The sequence below is a fragment of the Spodoptera frugiperda genome, chromosome 5 (genome assembly GCF_023101765.2).
Source record: "Spodoptera frugiperda isolate SF20-4 chromosome 5, AGI-APGP_CSIRO_Sfru_2.0, whole genome shotgun sequence".
Lineage (NCBI taxonomy): Eukaryota > Metazoa > Arthropoda > Insecta > Lepidoptera > Noctuidae > Spodoptera > Spodoptera frugiperda.
The window spans coordinates 7790637-7810202 of NC_064216.1; the positions used below are offsets into that span (position 1 = coordinate 7790637).

The window sequence follows — 19566 nt, forward strand, 5'->3', positions numbered from 1 at the left end:
CTCGTTCAAAGTTTTTGCGGACAATAGAAGCAGCTCGTTTAATAGTAATTTATTGCAGAGCGGTATATCAATACGCAGATGATTTAAATGCATTGTTCGTCGAGCTAGATACGATGTTGATTCAAAATTCACGCAACCATGACGCAACCGTTATTGGTATCCCATATTTTTATCCGAGTCATTAGCTTCTTATGGACGTACGGCCAGATCTAGTGAACATTATAGTTTTATGCTCCTATTCACGGTAGCTGCGCATAAATACTTTGTTTAAAGGTGTTCTAAGTCTGTTCTATTACAAATCTATGCTTCAACTGACTGATAGACAGACTTTTCTATTTTTCGCGTTTCATAAGTGTCTTAAATTACAAATGAAATGCATATACTCAATAGGAAGCTTCAAACGATCTGTATTTGGTTCGGGAAACGTCTACAGATCTTAAAGATTGTGAAAGTCTAAACAAGATCAATTCCATTTCCGTAACTTTCCTTCGTCTCACGATTGGTTTAGACCTTTATAGGTAGACAAAATAGCGATGTATTAGTCATGGTTTCAGTACATTGTAAAGACAAGATTTACTAACTATGCTAACAATAGCACGCTGCAGACAATGGATTTTCAGTTTTCACATAACATACCATCACATCTGATCTGAAGCAATTTATAGCGATTTAAAACTGAGCTTGATAACATAATCCCACCCAAAACATAAATGTGAAAGGATGCCAAGTTCGATAATATTGGAATGCTTCGCCTATAAAAGAAGTGAGATCTAAATAAGTACCAAGTTCCATACACAGACCTCAGTTAAAAATGATATAACAAGTTGGCAAGTTTTCTACACTTTGTTATAAACCTACTAAACTGCAATCAAGTCAAGTATATAATTTTCTATTAAAACTTGCCAAGTTATATCATTTTTAACTGAGGTCTGTGTATGGAACTTGGTACTTATTTAGATCTCACTTCTTTTATAGGCGAAGCATTCCAATATTATCGAACTTGGCATCCTTTCACATTTATGTTTTGGGTGGGATTTCATTTATTTTTGTAAGGTTTATTTTCTTTTTTTCTTATTTTACTTTACTTTGACTAAATACAAACCTTCGTAACGAATTTTAGGTCGGTACGACCATTGGAAGATATAGATAATTTTTTTGTTTTAGTTCCTTAGGGGTATGAATTTACACCTTCATTATTTTTAAAACCGACTCACACTTGGCCATTTTCAGATTTTTTCCTTTACCTTGACCTAAAGACCTACCTCCATGCCAAATTTCAAGTCAATACGACTATTGGAAGTGGTTATAGGTTTTTGATGAGTGAGTCAGTCAGTGAGTGTATAGTAAAAATAGCGATTTTCTGACGTCAATATCTCAAGATCTACAATAGGTACATTAATGAAATTTTGTATTTTAGATAAGTAAGTAGATCTCGATAGATACTAGAAATTTCATATGCGTAGATAAAATAGATTTTGAGTTATAGGTGGCATCGAACTTGGCCCGAAATGGTTCGTGTAATATAACCCACGGCCGGTGTGTCGGTTTTTTTGCTCGAACTTGGCGGACACACTGCCGTGTGTCTAGATATCGAAGAATGGCCTTGTTGATTTCACATGGGCTACATCTTATAATATGTACGACCTGCAGGTCGCTTTCAACCGGCCTATCTGGCAGTCATTGGGGGAGGCCTATGTTCACCAGTGGATGTCTTGTAGCTGATATGATAAAACTAGGTACAAACTACAATCAGCGATTGTTCATATTTACATTTTTGATAGTTTGGTAGAAAAATTGTATATTTGAGCTGGGAAAGACTGATTGTTGGGTTGTTTAAATTTCTCATTTTTTATAGTTCCATTCGTGGCATTGATGTGTAATGACCAATATGTGTTGTGTTTGTAGAGGGCTGGCTCGAGCCGCTTTTGGCGCGTATCGTGGAGGACCGAACGACAGTCGTGTGCCCCATCATCGACGTTATATCCGACACCACCTTCGAGTACATTCAGGCTTCCGACATGACGTGGGGAGGATTCAACTGGAAGCTCAATTTTAGATGGTAAGCACGAATAATTAAGGTGGATTTTCCATTGCATTTTAACTGGATTTCATAGAAGAGAAAAGTTGTATCGCAGGAGTCATGAGTGCATTCAGCGTGCGAATTAACACGGATAGAAAATCCCAACGAACAACAGTTGGGCAGAAAGCCCGCCAGGCTAGATCACTGTCGCCTGGTCGGAGGATCCTCCTATTCCTACGTACTAACTCAGCGAGAATGAATTCATACCCACTCACATTCATAATATCAAACAATACAGTTTGCTTTGAAGTTAAAACAATTAAAAAGCAATAACTAAAGTATTGAACTAAATAGGTGTAAAACAAGGTTCGTTTTCACGGTAATAATAACAAGCGTTTCTGCTGCATGTAACTAAATCTCGTGTTTAAAGTTAGTTGGCTGAAACCGCGTTAGACGCGTGCGCTTGTACTGTTGTACGACTCGCAGGTACGTGCTATTGTTGTTGCAGATTATTGTGATTACATAACAGCTGCGTCCCATTGTTTTCCTTTCCGACGGCCGCGGTGGAAAACACGTTAATTACAACGCTCATTAATAAGTTCACGCGTCCCCATATCGCACGTGATAGCCAATAAATTATTGGTTTGCCTGATTTCAGGAAATATTAGTACTTAGGCGGCATTGTTCGATCGAAAAGGGTCGATTTGTTCTGCTATTGGGTAGGTGGAAATAATGTTTGAATAGAGTAATTAAAAACTATTGGCATACTATGAGGTGAATGGACGAAGGTTTAATTGTAACTAATTCACTGTTACTACCATATATAATTGCAATCAGTTATTGTATTCTAGCATGTCCAATGACTATATTAGGTAGGTACGTAAAACGGCTAAATATGCTTCGGTGGCCCAGCGTAATAGGTCAAAACTAAAGGAAAAAGACACAAATATCGTTAACAAGAGTAAAAGTACAATTTTATAACCAAACCGAATTGTTTAATTAGTAATTGATAAACCGCAGTCGTTTACCATAAAGTCAACAGTCGCGTGTGCCGTTTGCTAATCATTATTTGAACATATAGGCATTATACGTACGTAACATGTTACAATTAGATTTACTCTTATACATAACTCATGTATCGGATATTGGGTATGTTCAAAATTCTTTATAATATGTATGCTATAGTACGCCGCTATATGTTTAAAGATATTTCCTGTTAAACTGTAAAAATTGTCGAGAGAAAAAGGGTAGGGACTAAATAAATCTTTCCATAAACGTGAAAGTAAAACATTAATACTTAGGTTCATGTGAGTAGACTCACATCTTTAATTTTTTTGATTGAATTTTCGACTGTGTAAGTAAAATGATAAAGTTAAAAATCTAAAGAAGGAATTTCATACAAAGAAGATGCTTCCTAAAGATCTTTGTATCTTGAGTTAAATGAGTTTCCAATACTATGTTAGTAAAAATTTAAGAATATGATGTGTGGCATCCCGAGTAGATTGTGACGATAAGCAAAATCGTTTCATCTGAACATTTTCAATGTAAAAAAAGTGAGTAGCAAATAAGATGTTGCAACTTTCGATCATGGTACGACACCTTTTAACATCTCAGTACATTTTAATAATACATCTGGTAAACTCGTTATATCAAGTACGTTGTTTCACTTTCAAATAATAGGTATGTAACTTAACTTGCGGAACTCTAAAATTTTTATCGGCAATTACTGTTCTTCATGAGTTTTCGCGTCGGTAAATTAAAAATTATTACTAAATAATAACGATAAATAGGAAATATTGCCCATTTAGCTAATGAATTTTGTATCCAAGCAGTATTGATAAAAAATATGATTTAAAAAATACATTAATTAATTTCGATTTCACTGTAATCAATTAGATACAGAAAACGTACATTTTACTAAGAAATATTAAATATTGTACAAATACAAATAAAACATGATTTGAAATCGTTTATCTATAAGATAAGGTTTTATTAAGTAGTTGTTAATGTACCTGAATTATATTGAATGTTGTGCTTAGGTATCGCGTGCCGGAGCGTGAGATGGCGCGGCGCGGCGGAGACCGCACGGCACCGCTCCGCACTCCGACCATGGCGGGCGGACTGTTCGCCATCGACAAGGACTACTTCTACCAGATCGGTTCCTACGACCAGGGAATGGACATTTGGGGTGGAGAAAACCTCGAAATGAGCTTCAGGGTAAACTATTTCCATAGTGCGATAGGAAGGACAAACAAACGTAGAATAGTACCTAGTCTGTTAGTTGGCTGCGAATCAGCTTGTGTCTCGCTATGCGCTGTCCACTACCTTATTACATCAATATTCAATGTGATTCAATCATATGTAATTTGAGCCAATATGGTAAGTTGATGAAACACGTTTTTCTAACGTTGAAATAAACCTGCCTTAGTTGATGGTGTGGCTAGTACATGTACAAGCTAGCTATAGAATGTTCTTCTTTTAGAAGTCAGTTTTAAAGGCTTAACAAAAATAATGACTTTATGAAAAGAGCTAGAGATAGGCAAAAAATAATTTGAGACAAAGTGACCGCAGATAACATACTATAGGTAGAATGATGTGCACCTGTGTTTGCGTACACACTTGTGCAGTATAGTATCTCCTGGCTAAGACATAGGCTCCCATGGCGGGAGACGTAGGTGCAGTAGTATATGTTGTGCGTGGGCGAAGGTGTGGCAGTGCGGCGGGCGCCTGGAGATCGTGCCGTGCTCGCACGTGGGCCACGTGTTCCGCGACAAGTCCCCGTACTCCTTCCCCGGCGGCGTGCAGAACGTCGTCCTCCACAACGCGGCCCGCGTCGCCGAAGTCTGGATGGACGAGTGGGGAGAGTTCTATTACGCCATGAACCCAGGTTCGACTCGGATCTATGTGCCGACACTACTAACATTTTGCTATTTCTCAATCAATACGACCTAATTATGTAGCGCCAGATGTGAATTAAATAATAATTAGTTATTGGTTTTATTTCCCGCTTTAAGAATAATAAACATTCAATAATGTATGTTTATAATAATTAATCTATGACTGAACAAAACAAGTTCACATCTGGTTGAAACACTTGACCTACTTCAGCTCTAAGATTTAACTTTTCGTTGTAATGTTCTAATTATAACTCTATGTGGGTTCTTTATTAACATAAGTCAATTGACATCAATTACTTTGACACCAAAAATAAAGTATAGATTCAAGTGGAGTTCCCATTTTGAATCAGTTTCGATTTAAAAGAGACTCAGGACAAAATCGAGTTTATTCTTCCTACAAATTGAAGTACAAAAGTTACAGTAAATGTAGCAAAATGCTAGGAGTGAAGGTACAAATGAAGAAAGTTTTGTTGTGGCTTGGGATATAACACTAACAAAGTAAAGTTGATACATTACATCATTAACATTTTGACAATATTATAATCCAGTAAAGCTTAACATTAACCCCATTGCGGCTGCATTCATGTCTGGGCATGTCATTTTACTTTCCATTCATTTTGCTTCATCGCTTTTTTATAATCTATGTGTTTTTCCCGCTCTTTGTGTCTGTTTATTTTTTCTTATTACGTTGCAGGATTAAATTACAATTTGGAATCTTGGTTTTTAATCACGCTCAGATTAAATAAGTTTTCTTTTAATTGATTTAATCCTGTAACACCTTTTTTTACTTCTGTTCGCTGTACTATTTTTCTTTCAATGTTTTATGTTAATTTCTGCTTCTTCTTGATGCAGAAGCAATGAGTTTTGATAAATAATATTTCCAATCAATATTAGAATTAACCACAGCAATCCTTTTTAGACGGGTCGCGATGAATGATATGTCCATAATATTTAATTTATCTATCAACTGTGCCAAGTAGTTTATGAAATGAGACTCGTTACTATTTAATTAAGTAAATACGTGAAGTAAATATAGGTGACACTATTCGTTGGAACCTTGACGATTAAAATTAATTTAGACCAACTGACCAAATAATAAGGTACCGTGGAGTGAGCTAACATAAGTTATCATCTGCGTAATTACTACTTATGGAATATTTTTACATCATCGGCTTTTGGTCATTGTCATCAGTCTGTAACTGTCTAATTGTTGAACAAAAGCTCTTCCCACATGGAGAAGGAACTAGCTTTCATCACCACATCTACTCAAGAAGGATTATTTCAAACTTGCAATTTAATTTATAAGTCCAGGTTTCCTCACGATGTTTTCCTTGACTGTATGTCAGTAATATCTAGACAAACTTTTGGTATAATTAATAGATCAATAGAATTGGTCCTTTGTTCCGCAATATTCTGGTCCTTCAGTCCGAGTTTAACATTGAAAAATATTCTATTAACAGGAATTAGTATCATTTCCCGCAACCCGTCTATCATGGCTTAATAGAATTATGTGTTATTGCGATAACAGCTATGAATTAAATAATTTAATTAATACAATTACAGCGGAAGATATAGATTAATATATCGGTTCCTGTTATGTGTTTTACAAACCTTTATGTGTATTGTGATTAATAATAATACCAGGTTGTTGTTAAAATTCCAGATATGGGTATGTACCATACGGGTCGAAGCGTGTTTTGTGCAGTTATGTAATGGGCTACTCAGATACGATTGCTCCTATTAGATTAGATGAGCAGGTCGGACATTTGACCTGCATAATTATTTCTATACTACACTATACTACTAAATATTCGACTTGTCTTTATTATTATTTGGGATTATTATTGTTTCCATTGTTATTGAAGTGAAACACAAACAAACTCGTGTTTTCATAACAACAGTGTATTCTGAACTCCCTTTTCGGCTAATTTAGCAACGATTCCTGGAAGAATTATGTGCTTTTATATTCAGTAGTTGATTAATATTTTTATTGTGTTGGTTTGTCTACTAATATAATACATGTGCTAACTTTGAACATTCATTCTAACATGTGATATTATTAACTTTGTCGCTCGCAATAATTTGAATATTTTTGATATATTTTTAATTACCTAATTCTCATTATTGCATGTGACTGTCGTGTGTGCGTCTCAGACTTGCAGGGAACGTCACCTGTGTACATTTGTAAACTAGTTGTATTTAATTATTGATCAATGGTATGTGACGTAGCCCTCGCAGGTGTGAGATGTTGAATAACATCGGATAAGTAGCCATGATGAATGGATTTTGAATTCTATGTCTTAAGCCAATCGGTTCACTTTTGCTCGTCTTCTATTTTATCGCGAAAAGTATTTGCAACTGTTACCTAGCTCTTAGTTTCGAAGTTTTCGGCAAATTAAGTCTGATATCATGTTACTATGCTAATAATTTCAATGGCGCTTAAGGAAAAAACATTTTTGTTAAACACAAGTGCATGTAACGTTTCTCGTTTATTAAGATGTACAGAACAATGAAACGTCATGTTTTTTATTTGAAAAGTCGTACAATTGATCCACGTGAACAATGTTATAGATTCGTATTATAACAGAATGTTCACTTCATTCATCATATTTCAAGTTTAGTTTTTGACTAATTAATACTGTTGTGATTTTATAAATATAAATTAATTACGTAAATTGTAAACAAATTAAAATACAAAAAATCCTAAACCTTAAGAATCGGAAGACACAAAAGTGTACCGATTTTTGCTATTCATTAATTGATGGTCTTTTCGATTACCGCCATTGGCCACGTTCTTCACAATTTCCAGATTTAAATGTAACATTAAATTGCTTTTGATTTGAATATATCAGTAAAAGTATTAAGAACTATTAAACAGCAAACAAAATTACATGCTGTCAAAGTCCTAAGTTGCAAACCAAGTGTTTTGAGAGCCTTAACTACGCAATATTCCAAGTAACAGTAGTAGACTCCCGTTATTATTCAAATCTTACTGTACTGTGATAAAAGACAAATTACATATTATGGTATGGCGTATCGAAGGACCAAGTTCACAATAAACAATAACAATAATAACAAAAAAGACATGCATCATCCTGGCTACTTGGCTTGGGTCCATAACGGGGTGGTGTGGCGGGCTAGGTGTGGATGTGCGGGGGCCGCCTGGAGATAGCTCCGTGCTCGCACGTGGGCCACGTGTTCCGCAAGACCACGCCCTACTCCTTCCCCGGCGGCACCGGCCGCGTCGTCAACCACAACAACGCGCGCCTCGCTGAGGTCTGGCTCGACGACTGGAAGCATTTCTACTACAATATTAACCCCGGTACTGGTGCAACCACCTGCTCTCTATTTAGTCTCCTTTTGTGTAGCCAATCTTGAGTTTGTGGTGGTCAAACGTGCAACTTGCAATGTTACAACTCCATGTTGCGTATCATGTTTTGAAACATGGTGCACCACAAAGACTCTAGTTATTGTTGAGACTTTTGGGGTATTGGTTCACAATTTATCCTCCTGTAAATTTGTACAAATAAATGACAGATGATTTAAATGAATCAACGAGATACGCGAATCGTTTTATACGATGGGCTTCATTTTTATACTCATCATAATCCTTTCGGAATGTAGGACTTAGTGTCAACACGTTTTGATTAATTATTTTTGCATTCCTTTTTTGTTAGGCAAATGCCGTTTATTAACATAAATTCAAGATTGGCTCGCAATTATTATTTATTTTAAGTTAATGAAAATACGAAATATTTCGTGTGGTGAAGTATTACGGAAGTAAAATAAATGTAGCCATTTTCTTTTTTCAACATTTTATAGACGTGCTACACTTATTTTATTTATATTTCTACTCGCTTGACTAAATTCAGAACAGGTGGCTAAGCGATAAGCGTATGTTTCAATAGGCATCATAAATGTGTTGATAACAGGACAAAGAAGTAGAGGGAAAAATATTTACATTTTTTATGTCAATTTTACATGTTGCGTGTCCGTCCGTATTTAGCTAATATAATATACAGGGTTAATGCCATGGACAAGTCAATATTTAACCGTGTTGCTCATTTATTACTGATTAATCCTGTATACAAGTTTTTTTATCGCAACACTTATTCATGTGTCGTTGTGACACGCAAGTAAGTGTTGCCAGCATGTCTCTAACAAAATTAACCAGTCATTAACATTCGGTCACATACATTCATTTGTACTGTACGTCATTGTTATTGGATAACGTATTCAATTCATGCTTCAAACTAACAGTAGTGTTGCCATGTCCATCGAATTGATTTACTACTTTTTCTTGTGATTATAAACGGTTCAAGTATCGTTACTTTCTTTGGGGTTGCTCTAGTGCTTGATTGAAACTTTAATGGTCTTTTGATATTTTTTTCAAGCACCAAAGAAATATAAAGATAATAAAACAGTGGGCCCCGTCGAGACTTATGTTTCGCCAAGTGTAAGCGGTAAAGATTACGTAGTAACAGATGCTACGGAAGAAGTTTATGTTAATACAGATCCTCTGTACTATTCTTATACGAGGAACGACGAAAGTACGTACGAACCGACCTTAGTATTGTTATATAGTAGTATATATGTATCACTATACTTGTTAGTATGTCGTGGTAATGTTATTGCATGCTGGTATGAGCAGGCGCACTGAACGTGCCGGTCGGTGACGTCAGCGAGCGCAAGGCGCTGCGCGAGCGCCTCAAGTGCAAGAGCTTCAGGTGGTACCTCGAAAACATATACCCGGAGAGTCAGATGCCGCTCGACTACTACTATCTTGGAGAAGTAAGTTCCCATTTTCTTCTCTTACACAAAATAGATGCTTTCATAAAATTATATCTATAACAAAATATGGTTGTGACTAAGTTTCTCATTTTATTGTTATTTTACACTTAAAACCCCATTAAAGTCATTTTACAGTGTTCACAATTTCTTGTTCAGCTCACTCTTGATTAGAAGTTAAATGAACATTTTAAAGACTATTTTATAAGACAATTTGGTTGTAAGACCAGTCTCCACAACGACACCATCAAATACCTTTAAAAAATGCATATCTTGGTGTTCTAATAAATGAACAGGGCTCTAAAATGCTCTTACTAACTGTATAATTATTAGTTGTTAAGTCCTTAGCTTGTCTTTGTTATACAATATTTTTGTGACTAGCAATACAAGTAAGTAGACAACTTTTCTATAACGAATTGCATTGTAATCTGTCATTTTGTTCAAAGTTTTACCTACTATGGAAATGAAAATGCTAATACCCAATTTCATCATATTAGCCTATACTATAATGTAATACGTATTTTGTAATGTCAATAGATTACTATGTCGTGTTTATACAAGTGTTACGTGTGTTTGATGGTAAACATGAATGTTTGCAGATCCGAAACTCGGAGACTTCCAACTGTTTGGACACGCTGGGCGGCAAGGCGGGACAACCGCTCGGCATGGGATACTGTCACGGAATGGGCGGGAACCAGGTGTGTAAAGCTAATATTTAATTACCTCTATTTATGTATAACCTATGGCTATGGTGTTACATGGTTAACGCAATGCGTTTTCATGGTGTAACCGCTGCTAAAATGTCTTTGAATTTGTATTGGAGAATGTTCCATTCTTAAACTTTTTTCATTATTATTATTAAACATGTTTTGGTTATACCAATAGGCTTGTGTTTACCATGTAACACTCTATAATATAAGCCAACATTATTTATACTATCCCAACAATTTTAAATTATTCGTAAGTAATGACATTGCCTCTCGTTACAACTAAAGACCAGAAAATCAAAGAAGACTAAGAAACGTGAAAAAAAACGAGTAATACCGATATCGCAAGTATGTATAGTATATGCTTGTACACCATGTACAGTGTTTACGGTCGTGCTTCGACATTGCACTGCTTGTAACAGTTTACACGATAATTCATGCATACATACATACACACAGTCATTCCAAATATCTGAACATACATGTTTGCCGTAATGGGAGGTTATTTCATTGACTAATTTGCACTGCATTTAGTTTAAGTAAGCGTTTGTTATGTTGGAACTGGATGCTTTGAAAATGGTTGATCAATGCATAAGTAGGATTTTTTGGAGTTTCCATATTTATTTGCCCTATAAAACTAATTGGGAAAAAACCATTAAATTTTGTGAATACGCTCCCTTCTCCTATTCCTTTGAATGTTGTATAGTCTGGCATACCTTTCTATCGCTTGTTTTACATTTCATGTAAGCCGGCTCCTAAAGAGATATAAAATTATAATTGGTTTACCAAATTGATAGTGTATATGTATAGAGGCTGTGTAGACTCTACACAGTAGAGAATGTGCATTGCATATTATAAAGCTCTTAGAGAGAGAGAGAGAGCTTTATAATCTGCATCGTGATTTTTCAAAAGCATACTACATATCTCTATAGCATAAAGTGTATCGCGACCTTTAATCAAATAATTTCAATTAATTAATTAATTAATTGGAATACTTCAATGAAGTTTGTTCATTATTTAGCTAAATGTTCGAACTAATAATAAACTAAAGTGTAATTAATAATTATGTTTGTGTACAGTACAGCTACACAATACATTACACCGCTATCAAAACATTACACCGCTAAACCAGTAATGTTTTGACAATTATTTCCACAGCTACAAATAACCGCTGCAGTTGCATTAACTAGCAACCTAATAAGAATTTCATTTCTTTGAAATTAAGGTACATTTTTCTTTGTCATGACTTATCGAATGCTTAATTAACCAATTCAAATGGCTTTATTAGCAACAGTAAAATTTCTATTATGTTGCTTAAAGTCCTCATTTAAGGATTATTCCACGACATTTGAAATTTTTGATAGTAGAATTGAATGCGCGCTTCATTGATCGATTAATGGTTGGTTCCTGGGTCGGACAAAGTATTCCTTGCTCAGCAGTCGCGCTTACTACCACTTGATCAGCAAGAGAATCGAGGGAAAATATAATAAATGGAAATGAATATGTTTCTATATTTCATAAATAAAAACAGAAAAAATCCTTCTCCAACATAACTCGCTCACCATTTTATTAGCACAGTCACTAAATTAACTCTTGGATTGAATAGTTTTGTCAATCTTGTGTTTGTACAAATCGAATCTTGCTTTGTAACAGAATCAATTTATCGTTTTGCACACTATTATGCTGCACTATACCTGTTGTATCTACAAGATTTCATCACTACAACATAAGCCTTCGTTTACTCAACATTTACTATGCCTTTCACAAAATGATTTCGTTTTCTTAAAAATCGATTATTTAATTACTTAAATTTAATTTGGTAAGTCGTATGAAGGGGATTAAAACAGGATTCATCAAGTTGTGGTTTATAGAGGGTTATAGGCTATAGTTATAGTGGTTTTAGAGTATCAGGGATTTTCATTTACCTGAGTAGACCATAGACGCAGAACCATTTTGTTCATCGTCCTCTTTTATACATATTTCATTTAGAGTTTGTGATTCTTCTTTTCGTGCTGTGTGCAGAAAATTAAGCTTTAAATATATGTGTGGAGTTCTTGTTTCATTGATTTTTGTCTTGTAAAAATTAATAATGTTTACAATTCATAAAATGTTTCTATGACAAAATCTAGTATCAATCGATTTTATGGGAGAAGACGGATTACCTGATGATAAGCAATTGGAGCCACCCGTGCCCGCCTGCAACACCAGAGAACATTGTCAACCAAGTGCATTATTAGCCTTTGAGGGAGTCCATTACCCTTACTCACTCGGCTAAACACAACGAAAGCTTATTTAACGTTCGGTTTCTGTGAGGTCTTGATATCACTCTGGTCGAGCCGACCCATTCCTATCTTAGCATGGCTATTCCTCTTACTGAATTCAATCTAAAACGTATCCTATTTCATTTAGCATAAGTATTATATTATAGAAACTGTATTCGTTGTTGTATACAGGTGTTTGCGTACACGAAGCGTAAGCAGATAATGTCTGACGACAACTGCTTGGACGCGGCACATCCGCGCGGCCCCATCAAGCTGATTCGATGCCACGGCATGCGAGGCAACCAGGAGTGGACTTATGATTCCAAGGTAAGCACACAATATTGTAACTATAAGTCAGTACGTTAAGCTGCCGGGAATTAACCTTTCGTATGCGTATATAAGACAACAATAGAAAATACATTGGGTCTCGCGTAGATCTGCGTTCCGACGACGAGTTAAAGGATATTCAACTGAATTACGGAATGATAAGGTTGAAAATTGAATAAAGATATTGATTTTTACATGAGTATGTATTGCATTACAGACGCGAACAATAAAGCACACGAACACAGGCATGTGCTTAGACAAGCCGGAGACGGGCGACGTGTGGAAGCCGGTGCTGCGGCCGTGCAACCGGTCGCGGGGGCAGCAGTGGCTCATGCAGGTCGACTTCAAGTGGCAGGCCCGGCACCAGCCCAGCTAGTGATCGTATACCATCAGGTACGTACAGCATACATCTACACTATTTATTATTACATATACATAGTATATACATACATACACACATAACTTCACGCCTACCAATCATGGGGGTAGGCAGAGACAATGGACCGCCAATTGCTACGACTCTTACATACCTCTATCGCTTTATCAGTTTTTCATGCATGCTCATCGGTTAAAGGTACTTTTAAGGTACATACAGTGGCAATACAATACAAATAAAGGATAATAAGGTAGCGCCGACTTGCTTTGCATTACACTAGCTATATCTATCTATATCAAGTAGGTACAAAGCGTAACAGTGTTATCAGCTGTAGTAACTAGTTTTCTATTTTAAGCATATTTGTCTAACACAGAATTAACATTATCCAATATTTACAGTTTATATCACTATTATGCAAAGTAGGTGTTACTACCTAATTTAATAATTATATGAGTTCTCTAAATCGAATAAAATTCTGACCTCGTTATTACCCGATTGCTTAAAAGAAGAGCTTACCGCTAAGCTAAGAGCTTACTAACATCAAACTATGTATTACCATAAGACCATTGAGGTTCTTAGGTACGTATAGCCAGTAATCACAGCCACAAATTATGGTAATAGCATTGAATTTTAACCAGATTCAACTGAATATAAATATTTTACATAAGATGTCTGCCATCTCCCTTTCATTACCAGTGATAATAGCACCCTAGTCTAGTTAGCTAGAGCCGTCAGATTGTTTCGAAGTGTTTATTGAATCTGTGAAATGTAGTGGCCATATAATAAGTTATCCCTATATGTTGCAATTGCCCGGCTTCTCAAGACAGCTATTCCCCAAGTTTACTAAGGATTTGCTTTCATACAAAGTTATAAATCTTGTCCTAAGAATGTGTAATACGTCAAAAATATTATCAATTGGTTGCAGTCGTTCAGAGAGTTACACGCGAACAAATATTATATAATGTAGAATAATTGATTATTTACGCTGTTACCTTTATAATGTGTACTTATGTACTAACTTTATGTCCTGTGCTGTTTTATTCTACCGTTAGAATATAAAAAGTGTGAAATAAAATACTTTTTACAAAAAAATAAACCGACTTCACTAAAAAAGTTAAAAATAACTTTAATTTCGGAAGTCGGTGTTTCTCGGTATTATTTGTTTGTTACACCGACTTCCGAAATTAAAGTTATTTTTAACTTTTTTAGTGAAGTCGGTTTATTTTTTTGTAAAAAGTATTTTATTTCACACTTTTGAGTTGCGATACTCAGTATCGCAACTAAAAAAGTCGATTAAAATTCTCTATTTCTATAACTACTTTATTTATTTATATTGTCACAGTCACTTAATTAACTTTATTGTGATTTCTATGTGAGTATGAAGTTCCATTGGCCATTTCTGGTCTTATTCATCAGTTCCACCTCTTCAAAGGTTACTTTTTGACTGTAAATGCTTCAATTCTAGATGAATATATCAAAATCACTATATAGTTCCCTATAATATTTGAGGAGTTCCCTCGATTTCTCTAAGATTCCATCATCAGATTCTAACTTGGTGACAATGGGACCACCTCTGAACTATCTACTTTCGAACAAAAAAAGAATTTTGAAAATCCGTCGACAATTGACGGAGTATTCGATGAACAAACATACAAAAAAAAAAAAAACATACAAACAGCCGAACATAGTACCTCCTCCTTTTTGTGAAGTCGGTAAAAAATAAGTAACGTTATTTATTGCATTTAATGTAAATACTCGTTTCACGGTTTACACCTTGAGTTGTTGTGTATGTAATTAGTTTTTATACCTGTTTTTCTCATGCAACAGACCTCCCCTTAGTTAGTTGGACTTTATAATGCTGATGATTTACGAAAATTAATAATATGTACAATTTTTTTTAATACACATAAATTCTACTAAAATTATATTCAATAATTAATGACTGTTTTTTTATTAAGACTCACGAAATTCAAGCCTATGCCGAAACTAATTGAACTTTTCTTTTGATTTCAGGAATGACAACGATTGACCATACCAGTCTTCCCCTCTCGTTAGATATCAGATTTTATTCCTAATTCCTATAACTGAAATTTTATATGTATTAGATTTAATGTAACGACACGTGGTCCGAGAACTGTTGACAATACATTATGAAAGCTGTAATTTGTTGTATTCCCTGTAAACGTTGCTCAATTTAGTATTGCGTCGGATGTGTTTGTGTGCTTCGTTTGACATTGTTTATTGTTTGAATAGAGATTAATGCGAGAGATATTTATTATTAAAAATATATTATTATATAGTTATGAATCACTATATTTGGTTGCTTGTCGAAAGCTAGTGTATTCTGTAGTGGAGCGTGGTGTCTGGTGGTTGAGGCCACGAACGAGCCATTCGTAGACTTTAGTTACTTAAATTTACTAAAATAACTGGTAATATGCGCACGCGCAATAGCTCTGGTGTTCGCAGAATACTCCATTCCATGACCAGTTAAGTCTAGGTAATGTTACGACATAGTTAATGTTTGTCTATATGTATACAATAGTTTCTCTTGTTCGTTATACATTAATATATAATTTGTCAAGTATTTTCAGATTCATTCTGTCACTTCTCAGTCTGATAGGCATTTACAATTGTTCTAACATAATTATACTCTATTTTCTATACTGTATATTTCACTTGAGTAAGTACATGACCATATCTCCGTACTGTTCTGTCTCGTTGTCTTCTAGTACTCGTAGCTCGTAGGGGACAGTCGTAAGCGTGTGGTGATACTGCGGCTTTATGTGATGACTCGGTTAGTAAAGCTAGAGTAACGAGCTGCCTTCCAGTAGCACCAAGTATCCGATAATGTTATATCTTCGTTATATTGTAGTTCTTGTAACAAAGTGTTAGGTTCTGTGCGGCCATTGACCCCCGGAGAATATTTTCATACGTTTGTGTCCAGTTAGATCTAGTTTACGTACGTTATGTTTACTGGAGCCGCGTGAGTCGCGCGTGGCGCCCTCTTATGTGTTATGCGAACTATTCAAGTGTGAGATTATATGTAGCTAAGGAAACTATTTCATGAGCTCGTTGTTACATCTACAAAACGTTTCCTCGTCTTGTACGTGTAACAACAGCTCTTTATTTTTAAAGCGACTGTTGCCTTAATTATTTTTATGATGTTTCAAAATATGGCGTTATTGATAGGAGTTATAAATAATAATGAAAATATTTTAGTGTATCTATATCATATTTGAAAGGCTTGATGGAATTGCCTTTGTTATGGTTTTCTCATATTAGTATTTAAAAACGGTAGCTAAGTGGACGTTTTAGCAAATTTCATTCCTGTATAATTTAATATAATATAGTTTACAATAATACATCGGGCCCTGACAACGAAATTATATTTAATTAGACGTGTTGCGTCATAATTAGTGGCGAGTTATTTCTGTGGCGTAATATTATTGCATTTGTATAATTTAAAGATTTGGTTGAACACAAAGGGCCGAGATAATTCCTCTCGAAGCCGAATTATTTCTGTACATGATTTTGGATGTATTTTATAAATTGGTTAGTGATTTGAGTTATATCGCTTCTTATTATTATTTATTTCATAAATTTAATAAATGTAAGATCATATCACTATGTAAAGTAAAAAATAAAATGTAAATTTATGATAGTATTAGAAAATTCGCGAGTTTATTTATTTACCTAAATTGTATACAGTACATCACAGTAAAGTTGTATGAATATACAATTTGAATAAACAGTCATTAGAGATTCCCAAGGGTTTCTGTTCCAGCCGACACTGTTTGTATATTGTTTAACGTTTTAACTTCACGGTCGCGCCGAAGTGGGCGGAGTAGAGTGCGAGTGCGGGCACTGTCGCCGCGGGCGCTGCGGCCCAGTATTGTAGTCATGTAGACGATTATTGTAATTATTGTACATAAGTTGTTACGTCAAGAATCGTCCATAATAAAATACTTACAAAAACAATGACGATGTGTTCATCATGAAAGCATTTATTTGTCTAAGGTTCGAATCTCAACAAATATTGATGGATTAATAACCAGAAGTGCCAAAATTAATCATCAATTATTGTTTTTAAATGTTCATTCAACCATTCCAATAAATAAAAAATCTATATTGTGACTATGACAATTGAAATAAATTATTTGGACTGATATGTTTTTTTATTATTTATTTTGTACCTCAATACCTGAATAACCTAAGTATATGAAACATAATTATAATCAATACGATTCGTTTTGATTGTAGTTCTGACGGAACAATAATTAATTAATAATTTACGTTCACTTACAGTTGCTATAAAAATTGCTCTGTAATCAATTTCGTACAGTATGCTTTGATTGCTAACAAAACTATGATTGAACTGGTAGCTACACTTAATTAATTTATGGAATGCAAAACTACTTGCTTATTTTAGTATTTATCAAAATAAAGTACATATCAAATTCCGATCAGGACTGCGGTTAAACTAAGGGGTAAAGTGGCTCCGGCTCAAAGCAGGAGTAGAAATGGGGTGATTTTTAATCAGTAAGATTGACACTTTCTCACCTCACCCAGGGCGGGAGAAGTCATTGGATAATTTATCCCCTCCCCCCAAGAAAAAAGAACGATTAATATTCGAGAAAGAAACGTCTGATCTCGTAATCAATTTGTTCATTTAATATTAATTGACAGTAGTTAACGAAGTGGATAGTTTGTGAAAGTAACAACGTTTTTATAAATTGACATTAATATTGAATGGGAGGAAGCGAGATAGCAATAATGCGTAGACGTCGACACGTGTATGTTGTTGAAACTTCTGGGTTTGTACAAAGACCACTAAAAATCCCCATTATTTTACACCTAGTACTCAACTCCTGTACATCTATATATTAATACGTGATGCAAAAACTTTGGACCGCTTTTTACGAAAATTGCGCGGACGTAGGAGCATAAAATTTGGTACACTTATAGTTTATGTGTAGGAGAAGTGCAGGGCGCTAATATTTTTCAAAAATAATGCTTATAAAGTACATTAAATTAATAAATAAAACATTACACACACATGCATAGTATCTGATCGTATTTGACAAAACGTCAAAATCGATAGACATTGCGATGATATTGACGTCTCATATGAATAGAGTTTTATAAAGAGTTTGTTTGAGTTTGAGTTAAATAAAAATTATCCTTGAACGTATGTAAGTGGTATTGTAAATTAAATCGTATATGGTTGAATTTCAACCACTAGGCGACCAAAAGTTTTCATAAAAATGTCAATGTCAAGTACCATTTAACCTCTTGTCTGTAGGTAGACACAATAGAACACATTTTTATTATAACTTTCGTGAGACATACTAAATTAATTATTATGTTATCGGCTTACTCACGTAACTGTTTGACGAGTTGACGAGGAACTCGACTAGTTTCAAGCCATGCTAGAGGCTCATATTCCTGAGCAGCATCCAGCAACACATGACGTGTCGATAACATCTAATTTAAAAAACACATTGTGTCTCCCGTAGATTATATCTGTGTTCCGACATACTACGGGTTAAGGAAGTTACTACTTTGTTTTAAAAGTTAAGCCCGGTCTATCCACTTTGTATACTTACTCTTACTATGCTAAGAAGTAGTACTTCGGACGAAATTCAATGTATTTTACAAGCCTTTTAGTCATTAAAAAACGCTTAGTATATTATATACTTGTTAAAACTATCCTACCCTAATTCTGATCCGGAGACGCGGATTACCTAGAGGGTTTACCGGGATTCCAGCTCGAAAAGTAGGAGTAGGAACGGGGTGGTTTTTAGTCAGTAAGAGTGCCTCGTCCAAGGCGAGAGAAAGTACCGCCCAATTAATAGAAGTGACTAGTGAATGGCATAGGAAAATTAGATATAAGCATCGCCTGTAACAATAAGTACCTGTATTAATAATAGTTACCTTAAAAACCTTAAATGCTCATAAATGTTATTATGCAAGTTTGTTTGTATTTTGCTTCGGTGTTTGGCTTTATTAAATCTACTGGCATGTGGCGAATAGTCTAATTTTGGCACACCGCTTATTTGTGCATCTCCCGAATAAAACGAATAGCGATGTTGTGTCTATTTCTGTGAAGAGTTTTATTTATACTTGAGAAGCATGTTGAATTCTATAAATGTTATGTGTGTGAAACATATGAACAATGAAAACAACAAAA

General features: G+C 35.0%; 1 protein-coding gene across 4 annotated transcripts in view; it reads left to right on the forward strand.

The window, feature by feature from the left end:
* LOC118271574 (polypeptide N-acetylgalactosaminyltransferase 5) overlaps positions 1–17542 on the forward strand; it is a 37119-nt gene extending 19577 nt beyond the window's left edge. The window contains exons 7-15 of one of the 4 annotated variants that reach the window (XM_035587645.2): positions 1906–2059; positions 4060–4237; positions 8059–8239; positions 9569–9708; positions 10305–10403; positions 10701–10760; positions 12866–13000; positions 13218–13393; positions 15390–17542. In XM_035587645.2, coding sequence (XP_035443538.1) covers positions 1906–2059; positions 4060–4237; positions 8059–8239; positions 9569–9708; positions 10305–10403; positions 10701–10760; positions 12866–13000; positions 13218–13376 — 1106 coding nt within the window. In that variant the 3' untranslated portion in view covers positions 13377–13393; positions 15390–17542. Of the gene's footprint in view, positions 1–1905; positions 2060–4059; positions 4238–4726; positions 4908–8058; positions 8240–9568; positions 9709–10304; positions 10404–10700; positions 10761–12865; positions 13001–13217; positions 13394–15389 lie in introns of all 4 variants that reach the window. The other 3 variants (XM_035587644.2, XM_035587646.2, XM_035587647.2) reach the window with 3 other exon arrangements.
* The last annotated feature ends 2024 nt before the right edge of the window (positions 17543–19566 follow it).